Below are 16,070 nucleotides of genomic sequence, written 5' to 3'. Positions count from 1 at the left end.
CATCCTACCACAATTCTCTAAATACTTTTAGATTATTTCATACTACTCTTCAAACTTCTATATACATTCACATTCTTCTAGAATACTCTATGACCTTCCAAAGTCTTCTAGAATCCTCTAGAGTATTCTGAGATCTTCTGAATAAAAATTTCTGATTTTTTGGGCTGATGGAAGAAAGAAGAAGAAAGACCTTAACTAGCTCTAGATTCAAGAAGCTGATTTTGTGAAGTAAACCTTAAGTATTGAAAACAGATCTCTTTCAAAAGGAAAATCAATTTTCAGTTTAAAGATAAGGAGAGAGAACCAAAGTTTTAAGTTTCATTGAAAGCTTTCCCGTGGGAGTTCAACGTTTTGGATAGTGTTTCTCTACATCAAAGAAACATTCCGCTAAGATAGAGAGCTTCATCAAAGAGTGCTAAATCAAGTTCATTTTATAGTGTCAAGGCTGTGAATCATCATCTTCTTTATAGTTTATTGTTGAATATTCTGTTTTAACGTTGTATCTTTCTTTGTTTTCATTCAGTGGTAAAAGGTATGAAAGTGAGGCATTGAGAACATGTCATTGAGAGAAAAGGCTAAGAGAGATACTTAGAGAGAAAAGTCAAGATTGATTTTAGAATTTTTTTTGGTTGTATTTCTGTTTTGTATCATGTACCTGAGAGGTATCCCATTGTTAAGTTGGGTATGTACTTTGTAAGAACCTCAATTAATCAACCGGTTAATTAAGTAATTAATATTACCCATATTAGGTTCCAAAAAGTTAGAGTGAGAATTTGAGGATTTAAATGTGATTTTTGGACTCAATAGATTTTTCTGAGTTAGAAAATGTATTTTATGTAAAAAACCGTGAAAAATCGCAAACCGGCAGTCGAATCGGTTGAACCGGTTCAAGTCTGCCCGGTGCTGCACGAGAAAAAGTGAAAACAGTCAAAAACCTTAGAAAAATATTAAAAATAGAAAATCGGGTGTTAATTTTAAAGGTTTGACCCGAAGTTGGGCCAAATGGGGTAAAAACGCTAACGGGTTAGACCGAGCCCAAGCCCAACATATAAAAAGCTCATTAATGAACCTCTTTCAGCCATAACACACACTTAACACAACACCACCAGCTGAAAGAGAAAGGGGAAGAAAGGAAGAAGAAAACACTATTCACCATCTTCTTCTCTAGCTCATAACTTGAGCTATAGAGCTCCGATCGCCGCACTGTTTGCGACTACGCGTTTCTTGTGAAGAGCTCTACAAAATCCAACCAAGAAAGTAGTGAGGTAATAACGAAATTTTCTCAGTTCTTCTCTTCAAAATTTCGAAAATTTAGGGCTTTTGATTAAGTGAGTTTTTATGATTTTGGATGTTTAGGTTCACTCTAATCCTTGCCTAGCATTGAATTTTGGCTACCAAAGCTATTGGAAAACGTAAGAGGCATTGAACCCTTGTGAGATTATGTTTATATGGAGTCCTAGGTTGATTTGTGATGGTTTATGCATATATAGTTTGATTATTGTGAGTTTGGGAGCTATTGGAACTTGTTGGTGCTTGTTGAAGTGGAATTGAAAGCTTGGATTGTATTAGAAAGCTTGTTGGTGATCATTGTATACTCAATTTTGAGTTTTGGCATATAGAAAATCGGCCAAGGTATGGTTTCGGTTTCCTCTATGTAGTATATAATATTCATAGACACTTAGGCTAGTGACCCATAGGATAGGTTTGGAAATTTATATGTTGTTGATGATTGTTGGTTGATGATGTATAATAAATTGATTTTGTTGATGTGATTAAATGATGAAGTTGAGATATGATGGATTTGAATGAATGAATAATGTTGATTACCAATATGAATCATGGTTGAGTTGATGAGGACAAATTGATAATGCTAGAATGATGATTGGTGGATATATGCTTGGAATGTTATATATATATATATATATATATATATATATATATATATATATATATATATATATATATATATATATATATATATATATTTGATTATTGAGATTGAGAATGATGAAGTGCAATGGAAAAATTGGTGTAAATGGTGAATTATGACCTAAGAGGGTAGATTGTGCTAAAAATGGGAGTTTGGTATTGTTTTGGTTGGGGGTGGTTTGTGAAAGTTGATAAATTGAGGTTTTTGTAAGTTTGGATAAAAAGAAAATTTTGGTGAACTTTGTCTGATCATAATTTTTGCCTCAGTTTTTAAAATTGATTGAAAGTTGTTTAGAATTAAAGTTTATTGAAAACTCTTCGAATTAATATAAAGTTTGTAAAATTTAGAATTTTGTAGAGGAAGTTATGATCATTCAAAGATTGGTGTAAAAATTTGAAATTCTGCAAAGTTGCAGAATTTTATGATTTCTGGTATGTACGTACGCATAGGCAGGGAAGGGTGTGCTAGTTGCAGCGCTAGCACAGCTTGTGCGCGCACACACACCAATGAGGAATTGCAACCTGTGCGTACGCACAGCCCTGTGCGCACGCACACGTTGGAAAGGTCAGTCTGTTGGGGGCGCTATAACAGCTTGTGCGAGCGAACAGACTTGTGAACTTTCGTACCTGTGCGTACGCACACCGCTGTGCGTATGCACGCTTTTAAAAATCTTTCTGGGTGTGCGCACGCACACGCCCTGTTTCTCAATTTTAAACTTTGTTTTCAACTATTTCACCTTCCCAACAAGATTGTAAGCTTCTATAACACCATTTTAAGACTTTTGGGCTTGATTTTGAGCATGAGAACATGAAAAATAACCTAAGGGCTTAGTTGATGATTATTATGAAAAATTAGAAAACGGAGACTTAGGTTTCGGGTGTACTGAGGATGGTTTGATGGTATGTGAAGGTAGATTGATATGTGAAGTGAGAAATGATGAACTGTTGAGTTCGAAAACTAAAATGTGAATTGACAGTGATTAGGATGAATCGAGGACTCTGATGAGATGATGGATCCATATTATATTGAAAATGTTTTCTGAAAACCACTGAAGTATTGATTTTATATTGAGAATGTGAGACGCCATGCACTCGGCAGGGACGGCGGTTGGATCCCGCCTGTCGAGGTAGCGGCGGCGGCGTAAGGACGGTGGTTAAATCTCGCTTACGTTGAGATGTGAGGTCTGTGGCAAGAGTATCCCGCTCGCATCCCTTCGGATCTATAGAACGTGCAGGCGCAAAACCCTGGACAGTGATCCGAGCACTATATCTCGGGGGTTCCCAATGATGATTCCGAAGGGCAACATCTCCATAGAGATGTGTCGGGTTGGCATTTGAACCGACAATGTGATATCACAGCCAATATGGCAGGCATTCATCATATGCATTTTCTATCTGTTTGTTTGCTTTGCCGACTTGTAATTGTATGCCTATTTGTATAATATGTCTAATTGCTACTTGAGTACTTGCTTTATATGCTTCCACTTGTGATTTACTTGCATTGTATATAACTGTGATTTTCTACTGGGATTGAGGAGGTTTGGAAGGCGGTGGCGATGAGATCGCATGGAGGGTAGGTTGGTGAAGGTTGTGGGACAGCGGTGTTTGGTTAGAATAGAAATCCTTTAAGATAGAATACCCTGTTTATTTATGTTAAAATTTATATATCATGCATATCTATTTTAGTATGCCTTAAGATTGAATCTTGTGAGGGATATGAAGTCTAGGATTGCCTTTGGCGTCCCGGGGTATTATATCCTACATCACTGGGCACTGTTACCATACTGAGAACCTCTGGTTCTCATACCATATTTCTGTTGTGTTTTTTAGATACAGATTGCAACCCATCTCGGTGAGTTGCCTGGATGGTAGCAGAAGCGGAGGATCATGATACCTTTGGAGTCTTTTGTTTATTTTGTTTATACATCTCTCACTTTTGTATTTTGTTTTGCCTAGAGGCTTGTATTTGAGAGAACAAAACTTGTATAAGCTGTTTTTACTGTCTGGTCCTGTATATCTGTATATGCCTAGCCGGCTTAAACTCCGCGAGCCGTGGCTAGATTCTTATGATATTATACTATGATATTTTGTTATATTGTATCTATTTCTTATGCTTTAAGTTAGTAGCTTCAATAATACGTTTGCGCTTTTAAATTTTGCTTTTTGAGCTGTCTCTTTCATCGAACTTCTATATATATATATATATATATATATATATATTATGTATGAGCTTAGAACTGTTGTAATCTCTGACTAACCTTTGCTTTACGACACGAGGTAAAGTTTAGGCTAATTAGGGTGTTACATACTTAGTGTGTTAAGTCTAGGTAGTTACATAGCCAAGTCAAGTTTATGTTGAAGTTTGGTGTGTCCTTGATAGGATTATGTTGAGTCTTTGAGAATTTGTATATATAATACTTGAAAAGATAGTGAAAATTTCACCAACATTGTGGTGGAGACTAAATGTAGGTTGCATTGCACTGGACAACTGAATCAGGATACATGGCTGTGTCATCTTTCTCTTCCCTGCTCTAATTCTATTTTTCACGATTTATAAGACAAAATGAAATTGTTTCCTGCGTATTCCATCTCGCAGACTAAACAGAAGCTAAGTTATAAGTTCTGGTTTGAGGCTTTACTAATCAAGTCTTAAAGAATGTCATAGATTCAACCCCTTTTCTCTAGACCATCAAAAACCTTCAAGAGTAATGTCCCATGCTACTTACACGGATGCTACCCTTATTCTAGCAACTTCCACAACTATAAAAATAGATTATCACACTTTTTTTTGTCAATTATTTTTTTAAGTGCGATATCTCATTATAAACTTTTAAAGTGAGATCAATTAAAAACATGTCAGAAAAAATTAAATAATAAAAGATCATAATTAATAAAAATAAAAATATCTATTTTCACAAACATGTTAATTATTATAATATTTAAAAAGAATTTTTGATAATAGTAGTATTTCAATTCAGTATGAATAAATAAAATTTTAATGGTGAAGTGATTTGATTCTGGAGAGATTTTAGATATGCTTCTAGTGATGATAGCTATTAGGTTCCCTAATAAAGAAAATCCTTATGTGATAAGTTGATGTAAGTGTTGTGAATTGTTGTATGAGAATGAATTGATTGATTATGGGGTGATTGGGAATTTGGATATTGGAATGGTATATGCTGTTGATGAAAATGGATATAATTGATAAAATAGGATAAATAAATTAGAAGTAGGTTAACTTTGGCTTGGAATGGTTGAAGATTGATGAATGAGTATTTGGAATGTGTAGAAAAGATTTTGGAATAGTTTAGGAGTGAATTGTATTGAGAATTGAGGGAATTGGAGAATTTTGAGAATTTGGTAAAAATAAATTTTTAACTAACTGGAAAGACCTATAAGCCAATTTGGGATTTGAGAGGCAGAAGAAGAAATCAAGAACAGATACAAAGAGTGATTTGTGAATTTCATTTACATTTATTTACATCAAACAAACCATTAAAATCAATTGAAAACAACAATGGTCAATAATACATGTATTAAACGGGAATATGTTGAATAAAATAAAAGCAACACTGCACAATAACACATGTATTGACAAACTGGATCTGCTTGGATATGTTGAATAAAAGAAAAAAAATTGAAAACATCAATTTTTAGCAAAACGAGCATTGAAAATATGGACAGAATAAAATAAAAAAATTAAAAATATCAAAAAATAAAAGGTTTAAAAAAACTCAAGAATAAAGGAGGGGATGTCACATCAGCAGTTAAACCATTGGGTTTTAAGATTTAACTTATGATTATGATGATTATGATTTAATTTGAATTACCACCTTACTTCACGTAGAAAACTAGGGATGAAAACATAAATTAAAAGACAGGTTGAATCAAACTATAAAAGAGACGTTGAAAACATATTTCTATCTTTAAACGTCCATATATTATAACCCAAGCTTTAATGAAAACAAGGGCAATCTTATATTCTTTTTTTATTATTTTTATACAATAACCTAGAATTTAACGATAACCTAAGCACTTACAACTTGAAATGCAGTATTTGAACAGATCATGATCAGCATTCACCTCTATTTAATGAGTATTGTTACCTTGGCATCGGATTCGAATCAATAGCCTCTGTATAATGTTTCAAAACCTCATGATACTTTTGCACCTTAAAGATTCTATTTCTTACATGTCATTGTTTCCCATGAATGAATAGTCATTAATTATTTTAACAAAAGAGACCTTTTTCTAAATAGTCTTGTCATAAAATTTTTTTATACATTGCTTATAATGAGTTTAAAAGAATGGGGGGTGGGGTAATCACTATATTATATTGAGGAAGAAATTGGAAAGCTAAAAAAAGCTGATTGTTACATCAATAAGAAATATTCCTTCAAACTTTTTTTTTAAATTCAGCTTTTTTGTCTTAATCCGATTGCAATTTTTCATCAGTGCACAAATTAAATGCGAAAAGAATTATCTGACAAGAACAGGAAGAAGAACAAACAAATTATCTTAAAGAAATAAATTGCAATTGAAAAATAAACATAGTACTAAGATAAATAAATTCGATAACATTAAAAACCAAGTTGGTAGTGTTAGAAAGGCTTCACCAAAAGAAGGCGCAAATAGGCTTTTAAGAGTCAATAGGCTTGGATTTGGGTTTGATGAAGCGCAGCAGCATTTTGGATGAGTTGCTTTGAAGACCATTTGGTGAAACTAAACTTTCATGGTGGATACAAGCTATCCTATACCCGTAACATAGATACAAAGGATGGTTCCTTGTGTTGAAGCCGTCAATCTCAGGAAATTCTACGCTCCCATTTTTTAAGTTACATAAAATTATGCCGCGAAATGGAAAAAATGCCAAAAGAACATCACTTTCCGATATGTAAAGAGGTTGTAAACAATGTTCTGAATAATTTGAATAAGTGAATTTTGGAAGGTTCGAAATCACTGCCAATTTAGTCCAAGATTGAGCATCTCCATATTCCTTCATCTGCCACACAATCCACTGGCGTGTTCTCTTATGCTCGTAAGAACAAACAGAAAGGCAGTTTCTCAAGACACATAAGTGAGTGCACCGCCTTGGAAAATTATGATCTAAATCTATTTCACTATCAGGCAGAGGAAAATGACCATAAGTCTCTTTATCCAAATCAAAATAAAGAACCACATGATTAACACACCAATTCAGAGTGCATAATCTGCTACTACCAAAAAATTCCCCTTTCCTATTAAGAACCCAACGAGGATGGTCACTTGGGAAACCACATAGAGCTAATGGGATATCATCAATTTTTCTCCATGACGAAGTTGGCCCAAATGTATAAATTCTGGCACTAAACTCAAAATCAGATCGCCCTTGCTTCCATATAGTTGCAAAAATTTTGTAACTGTCACTGAGATAATCATAACCAAAGCCACAAAAGCGGACTTCACCGCTGATTTCCGGAGGTTCGAATGTGAATCCGGTACAGGGGTTCCACAAGATGGCATGCATGTATTTGAAGGTATCTGCATCAGCCAAGCATAACAATCCATTGCAAGAACCAATGATTCCGTAGTAGTGTTGTTCCGTGAAGCAATCGACTTGAGTAGGCTCGGAAGGATCATCCAAGATTGAGCGTACGGAGAGAAGTCCGATTCTGCCGCATCTGACGTCATAGCTGTAGGCCCCATTGTAATAAGCAATTCGTGGCGTAGTCAAACTTGGATCAAGTAAGCATGAACGACGAAGGTGGTTAGAGGTGAAGTCGGGGGCGGAGATTAGGTTTCTCCATGAAGTGCACACACTCCTTAAGGAAGCAAGCGTCCTTGCCGGAAGCCTCAGCAAGATTTCGATTATTGTCTCTTCCGGAAGGTCTGTTAAGAGCCGCGTTCTTGCCGTGGGACAACTGACCAGTTCCAGCCGTCTCGGTGCTTTCCTCTCCGCAATCCGCATATCGTCGGCCCAAGCTGCTCAGTTTGAATTTGAGTTTATGTTGCAACTTGCTAGATCATTAGCATTTATATGTAGGTTTTCAGGTTTCATCATTACTTCATTAGCATCTCGATGGGCCCTTTTAATTGGCAGGCTTTTCAATTCGATGGAATCTAAATTGCTAATCCATATTGATCAAAATCTAGTCACCCAACAAAAAAAATATTGATCAAAATCTGAAAATCACATAATCAACCGATTTGGGTTGTCTAGAGTTAGATCACTAATCACTAATCACTAATTTGTTTTAAATAGAACTCTACTAGATTGCCTTGAATTTCTAACAAATTGTATAAATTGGACGGCAGATATAGTTTTGTTTTACAATTGCATAAATTAAGATTATAAAACTTTTCTAAATCGATCAATTAAATATAAACAGCAAAGTAGTTTGATACGGTGGTGCACGTGATAATAAATATAATAACTAGAAGGGGAAAAAAAAACTAAAATAACCATTTATTATTGTTTTGTCGATTTTTAGTAAATCGATGGTGGTTCGATATCTAATGGTCTAGGAGCGAAACCTACTCCTCTTTGCAGGTACTAATTTTCTAAAAGTGCATCAAAACGTCTTCGATTAGACCGGGATTGGGAATAAAAATAAATTAAAAATGATAAATAAATAAAAAGAATAAAATGAAGGTTTTCGAAAAAACATATTGAAAACAGAAAAGTTTGTGTTGAAATTAAAGGAAAGCGATAAAATACCTTTGACTGGATCAAAAGACTTTAAATTAAAAGTAAACGATGTAGAAATGTAAATTGGACAGAGATGAAGATAAAGAACACTTGGAAAATAAATTTGCTTAAAACATAAAGTTTACAGAAAGATAAACTGAAAGAATGAAAAGATGGAAGAAAGCCTACAGAAAAGTTACTCGATTGCAGACTCAGAAATTCCTGGGATGTGAGTGTACTTGAGTGTTTTCTGAGTAAAAGTTCCAACCCTTATTCCCTAACACTTCTTAGTATTTACAGACTAATCTTACATAACTGACAATTAAATACAAAATTACAAAATTACAAATTTGAAATGCAATCCCTCTTGGTAACTGTTCCCGTCGCGTGATTGTAGATATTACCCATGATTTCCTCGTGTAATAGAAGCCACTAACTTTCCCACTTCTATGACTATTCGACCAGCTCATCGAAGACCTTACTCAATTTCTCGAATCGAATCTCCTATTCGACCAGGCCTACTCGATTAACAAAACAATCGAAATCCAAATCAGCGCCAATTACTTCCAACCTCATGCTCATGCGTATATCTTCTCGAGAGACCATACCTGACTCATTCCGAATCAATTCACTCTTATCGAAAATATTTTTCGATCAACAAATTGCCCCCTTGGATTAATGTGGTTGCCTTCGATAACATTATCGAAGAATAAAACACTTAATCCAAAAGACGTCAGTTTTCAAATCAGTAATAATTTTCATTTAAACTCTCCATTACTACTGACCCACTCAAGACGTCTCCTGAAACTTGCGATTTCTCTCTCTACCACTTCATCTTCCTCGTGGAGTTACCTTTATTTGCATTCCTTCCACAGTAACGGCTACAATGATACTTTAAATTCATCACTTTCTCCTTTGTTCAAATTTCTGGAACCTCATCATTCTTTGAATTTTCTCTACACCAAGAATTTCTTCACAAAATTCTCAACCTTCAACCTCCTTTATTTTCTTTGACAATGGCTGGTTCCTTTTCTCATGCCACTACTCAAGATAAGGGTAAAGGTCATGTAATAGCACCGCCATCTCCGCTAGCTCTTTGTATTCTTAATCAAATCAATGATGAAATCATTGACAATCCCCATTTACAGATTAACGACACCAGTATCTTAATCCCTTCACAATCGGCGCAGATACACACTGCTTCCTTGGACCAATTAAGACTCTTGATAGAGCAGACAAAAAACTCTCTTTCTTCCCAAATGCTGAAGGGGAAGATTTACTAATAAACCAAGCTTTCAACATCTCTCATTTCATCAACCAAAAACCCTTCCGAAACAATCCAAAAATCAATCCTCGAGGGTTCGATTTCACAACTTGGTACCGACGCCTCGAGCCCACAAAGAGTGCTATCTGGGGAGCCCTAGGAATACAAGAACTACTAAGGCTTTCTCATTTCTCATTCACTACATACCCTTAGATGATTGGGGCGGTGACTTGTTTCTGGAATAGAACAACCAACAACTTCGACCTTCCTTGCGGAATGATCAGAATGTCTCTCCTCGATGTCGCTGCCATTAAAGGACTCCCAATAAATTCTCCAGATTGTACCCCTGACATGCAATCTAAGTATCAATACAATGTTGTCTTCAACACTTCTTACAGTGAATTCATTGCCCACAACATGGGTGAAGATGGTACAGAAATCACAGACAATGAATATGTGGCCTTCTCGTTTTACTGGTTAAATGCAATCTTGTTCTGTTCTTGAAGTGTACAAATGTGAAAGCTTTTCCTTCCCCTGTGATACGAAAATAAAAAATAAACAAGAAAATAAGGATTCAAACCGAATAAAAAGATACATTGAAATAAAAATAATAATAAAAAGGATAGATTGAAATTGAGTACAAAGAGAATCACTCTACTTTCTACCCAATTTCTTGACGCAACAAGAAAGGGACTCCTCAACCTAACTTGTCAATGCCATAGTTTGGAAATTGAATCGAAGGGACTCCTCAACCTTCTACCCAATTCCCTGATGTAACAAGAGAGGGACTCCTCAACCTCAATTGTCCACATCATGGTTTCATCACGAAACCAAAAAGGGGTTTTGAAACCTCTAAAAATTCTATACTACGACTACAATAGCTAAGGAGGTATTTATAACCTCTTATTAGGTTAAAACAAAGAAAACCTTAAAGCCCATAAACATAAGGCCCAATCTAGTAATTAAATAAACAAAATCAAAATACATTAAATAAAATATTCTAAAAATGTAAACTAAAATATCTTCTAAATAACTCTTGAACTCTTCATATCACGAACATTTGAAGCACGTATCATTCTCCTCCTAAAAAAAGATTCGTCCTCGAATCTTGTAGGTGAAAAAAAATAATATATGAAAAGGACAATAATTACAAGAAAGATAATTTCTTTCTTTTTTTGTTTTTTTTCTTCCTTTTTTTTGTTTTTTTTTTTTGCATTTTATGCTTTTTTTTAAACAATAATGAAATACAAACGAAAACAAGAACATAAGAACTTAAAGAAAGATGCAACATACACTGGACTCTTTTTTATGATAAAAGAAGAACAAATATAGATTAATAATAATTAATCTAATACTTGAGCTCTGATACCAAATGATACGAAAATAAAAGGATAAACAAGACAAGAATTGAAATTGAATAGAAAAGATTAATTGTAATTGAAATAAAATAAAAAGGATAAGTTGAAATTGAATACAAAGAGAATCACTCTACTTTTTATCCAATTTCTTGACGCAACAAGAAAGAGACTCCTCAACCTAACTTGTCAACGCTATAGTTTGGGAATTGATTCAAAGGGACTCCTCAACCTTCTACCCAATTCCCCGATGTAACAAGAGAGGGACTCCTCAACCTGAATTGTCCACATCATGGTTTCATCATGAAACCAAAAAGGGGTTTTGAAACCTCTAAAAATTCTATACTACGACTACAATAGCTAAGGAGGTATTTATAACCTCTTATTAGGTTAAAACAAAGAAAACCCTAAAGCCCATAAACATAAGGCCCAATCTAGTAATTAAATAAACAAAATCAAAATACATTAAATAAAATATTCTAAAAATGTAAACTAAAATATCTTCTAAATAACTCTTGAACTCTTCATATCACGAACATTTGAAGCACGTATCACCCTGGCTGCTCTCTTACATGAAGGGAAAGCTTCAACTTGGCCAAGCTTCTCTTAGGGCACATTTTTGAAGAACTTGGTCAATTTATCTGTGACCTCTGAGACAATAAAATAATCAATACAGGAGGTCCACTCTGGCTCCTTCAATTATGACTTAATGCCATTTTTGAAAATTTTATGACCAAACCTGAAGGTGGCAGTACTGACAAACAATATATTGAAGGTTTTCGTTTGTCAAATTACAAACCAAATTTTCCAAACACTCAATCGGATGAAGACAGATTCTGGGCTGTTTTCTCCCTCTTTCATTCTTGCAAAGATTTTGATAACGATCAACTCAATTTTACTCCTTTTTTGCGTCGCAATCGCGGCCCTGCTTGACTTGATCGTTTACTTTTTCCAAATACTAATGAGGAAAATGAACTCACAAATCGAACTTGGACAAACCTGTTGGCTGTTCAGGTGATACCAATAGGGTTGCCACAGTATAAAAAAGAAAAGTTCAAGATAACCCTGTACGCTCCTCACTTAACTGCTAGATAACTGGGTTTTTCTCAAGCTATCCCAACACCACAGCCTCGACACAGTGAACCATTCTGTCACATTACTCTGTTATCTCAAGAAGATTTCAACACTTGTCTCTTAAAAAATCAAAAACGAAGAGACCGCTTCAACTTCTTGATCTATGAACGCAGCTCATTTATCACCAAGTCTTGTTTCGAATGGTGGGCTGCTTATTATTCAAGGTACACTCGTACCTTAGAAGAAATTCAACAAACTGCTGTTTGAACAGCTGTCACTGAGAGTTCCCCAAAAAGGACTCACAAAAAGAAAGCTGTTGCTGCTCGACCACCGCCACATAAGAGCAGAAGGACTCCTACCAGAACCTCTCGAAGAGTAACTCTTCTATTCATAACTCTTTCTTTGAACTCGAAATATTATTCAATTTGTATTTTCTTAACCATAATTGGTTTTGTACTTTTTATCAGTTAGTACTGTCATCATCAAGCGAAAGTGCTGATGAAAGTGAACCAACCAACAAGGACACTCTTGCTGCCTCTTCTCAATCGGAAGATGCAGCCGATTCTGACCCTGGCTCTCAACTGGTACGAGGATCCAGACTTCCTCTGGTAACACAATTATCTTTACACAAATTTTACTGAACTTTAAAATAAATTTTAGACTTATAACTATGTACATTTTGTACTAGCCCATTAATGTTGCCCATTCGACTTCATCTGCTGGAGCTCTTGAACAACCAATTCTGCAACAACAAAATGACCCAGAGCATTCCACATCACATGATTCGATTTAATTCACAGGGTCCCTTCAATCAATTCCAGCCGCTTTTCCACCTTCTTTCCATACGACACAGGTGATTGACCCAACAACAAATCCTTTGCAATATTCTCCAGAAGAAATACATATACTTGAGTCAATTTCACCAAACAATCATGCTGCATTCTTCGCAGAAAACCTAGTGGTCCCGGACTCCGATTCTGCTTCTAAGGCTGCTGACACCACCAATTCAGATTCTTCTCGATCCAAGGTTTTAGAAACTCCTCCCGAGTTGCAACCTAGTTCTTCACTTCAAGCTAATCTTCAAACTCCTCCTGGGCCAAGGCCTGGAACAACGAGTGCTTCTACTTCCCCTACAAGTGCTTCCTTGGACAACTTGATTTCTGTCTTAAATAAAATTATCCAAGAAAATAAAATTCCAGTGCCTGTACCAGTGATCTCAAGACCTGCTACATCAAGGCCTTTAATCGAATTAGATCCTGACGTTTGGGAACAACTTCGATCACTCATCAAGCTCTTGGATCATCCACCTACCACATGGGTTAATGATCCAATTCTCCACAAACTCTTGGCTGGTCTTTTAAATTCTTCTTTTGAACTCCCAACTAACACACCACATTCTGCCTCAATTCAAGAGTTCAAACAACTTCTTAATGAGAGCGTTGCATCTCAGTTTCAACTCCAAGAAATTGAAAATGAAGAAGCCACAGCCAAATTTAATATAGAAAATTGTCTTGCAACCGCTTAACCAATTCAAGCTTCTCGTGAGGAATTTGATCTAAGAATCTCCCATGCTATTTCTGTTCAAGCTTTTCATGATCAAGAAGAAGCAAGACTAGAAGCAGAATTAATTCAAATTCAGGAATAGCTTGCCACCATACGCCAAAGTCGAGCCACTATAGCCAAACCTCTAGTAATAGCCCAACAAGATCAACATCACCTTATTCAAGAACTTGTCTCAATTGATACCAAGCGGGGAGAATATGAAAAACAACTTGAGAAAATCCAAGCTGACAAGTTCAAACAAATTGAAGTGCTTTCAATTCTGGAAAACAAAAGGGCAAAGCTGCACTTCGATTTGGCAAAACTAGTGGCACCTTAAATTCCTTTTTTATTTCTAATTTTATTTTTGTAATAACTTCCATCTTTTCTGAACTTTATATATATGTTGAACTTCTATGTTTTCCAACAATAGAAAAGTTTCAAGTATTTCCCATTAATCGAGTTAACCACTTTTCCTGACTCGATATCTTTGATCTGGTAAGCATTTCTAGAATATGTTCTCATTACTTGGAATGGGCCTTCCCAAGTATGGGACCACTTACCAAGAAATCTCAATTTCTTTTCCATTGGCAAAATAACCTTCAAAACTAATTCACCTACATTTAAAAAAAACTTTTCCTTGATTCGACGATTATAACTTCGAGCAATACTTTTTTTCTGTCGAATCATATTATCAAGTGCCAAAATTCATTCTGAATCTAATTCATTAAACTCATCGAACATTGCATTCCAATAATCATCAACTGGCAAATCATTCTGTCTTGATATTCTTAAAGTATTCAAATTAATTTCTAATGGTAGTATTGCATCATGACCATACACCAACTTAAATGGCGAAGTACCTGTCGAACCCCTTGGTGAATTCCGATAGGCCCATAACACTTGGCTTAAAGTTTTATGCCATGTTCGAGGCCTATTTCCAATATGCTTTTTAATGAAACTTATTAAAATTTTATTTGCTACTTCTACTTGCCCATTAGCCTGTGCATAATAGGGAGTCGAAGTAACCATATTGATATTTCTTGAAGATGCAAAACTTTTAACCCACTGACCAGTAAACATTGTTCCTTGATCAGTACTTAATGTTTGAGGAATTCCAAATCGATGAATAATGTGTTCCTCAATGAAATCTATTATCTCACCCTTACTTACTTCGATCAAGGGAATCGCCTCAACCCATTTTGTAAAATAATCAATTGCTACTATGATAAACTTATGTTGTTTGGATGAAGGAGGATGAATTAATCCAATTAAATCTAAAGTCCAACCTCTAAATGGCCAAGGCTTTATTATTGAATGTAATTCGGATGTAGGAATTTGTTGAATCGAGCCATGTTTTTTACATTCCAGGCACGCTTTTGCATAATCAATACAATCTTTAATCATAGTTGGCCAATATACATGATTGCGATATAGCATCCATTTCATTTTCTTTCCAGCCTGGTGAGCACCGCATATTCCATTGTGAACTTCACCCAAAGTAAATTTTTGATCACTCTGACCTAAACATCTCGATAAACTCCCATCGATACCTTTCTTATATAGTACATCAGCCATTAAAACAAAATTTATTGCCTGCAATTTTATCTTTCTTTCAACTAGAATATTAGGCTCTTTCAAGTATTGAGCAATAGGCTTCCTTCAATCAGTATCCTCCCATTCATCAACAAATAAAACTTCTCTTTCATTTGCAGGTACTAAAATCTGATGAATACCTATTAAAGACTCAAGAGTCCCTGATCCGATTTTATACTTCGAAGCAATTTGGGCTAATTCATTAGCTATTTCGTTCTGAATCCTTGGAATATGAACCAAAGAGACTTTTCGAAAAGAAGTTAACAATTCCCAAGCGGTTGTCAAATACTTCTGTAACCTCTCATTGTTACATTTAAATTCTTTGGATAACTGCTTCAAAACTAACTAGGAATCCCCTAATATCTGAACTTCCAATACCCCTTTACTAATCAAAATTTCAAGGCCCAAAATTAACGCTTCATACTCTGCCTCATTATTCGAATAGGGATATTTTATTTCAAATAGAAATTTCGACAAGATTCCTTCTGGTGAAACAATTAAAATCCCAACTCCTACACCATCGTTATGTTTCGACCCATCAAAATATAACTTCCAATAATCGATTTTTACCTCGATTATATTTGCTCCCTGGTCATTCAGATCTTTTGAATTATCCACAAGAAAATCTGCAATGACCTGTCCTTTC

The 16,070-nt window shown here is 35.2% G+C and overlaps 1 protein-coding gene across 1 annotated transcript; it reads right to left on the bottom strand.

Annotated features, from left to right (window-relative positions):
* Window positions 1–6,320: 6,320 nt before the first annotated feature.
* Window positions 6,321–7,942, bottom strand: LOC107611661 (F-box/kelch-repeat protein At3g23880-like). Its single transcript, XM_016313564.3, has one exon. The coding sequence runs from the start codon at window positions 7,874–7,876 to the stop codon at window positions 6,569–6,571; it is 1,308 nt and encodes a 435-aa protein (XP_016169050.1). The 5' UTR covers window positions 7,877–7,942; the 3' UTR covers window positions 6,321–6,568.
* Window positions 7,943–16,070: the final 8,128 nt, after the last annotated feature.

This window comes from Arachis ipaensis, chromosome B8, assembly GCF_059453495.1.
Source record: "Arachis ipaensis isolate K30076 ecotype BB chromosome B8, ASM5945349v1, whole genome shotgun sequence".
Classification (NCBI taxonomy): domain Eukaryota; kingdom Viridiplantae; phylum Streptophyta; class Magnoliopsida; order Fabales; family Fabaceae; genus Arachis; species Arachis ipaensis.
The sequence above is the reverse complement of the archived record's forward strand: the minus strand, read 5'-3'. Positions and strand labels throughout refer to the sequence as shown.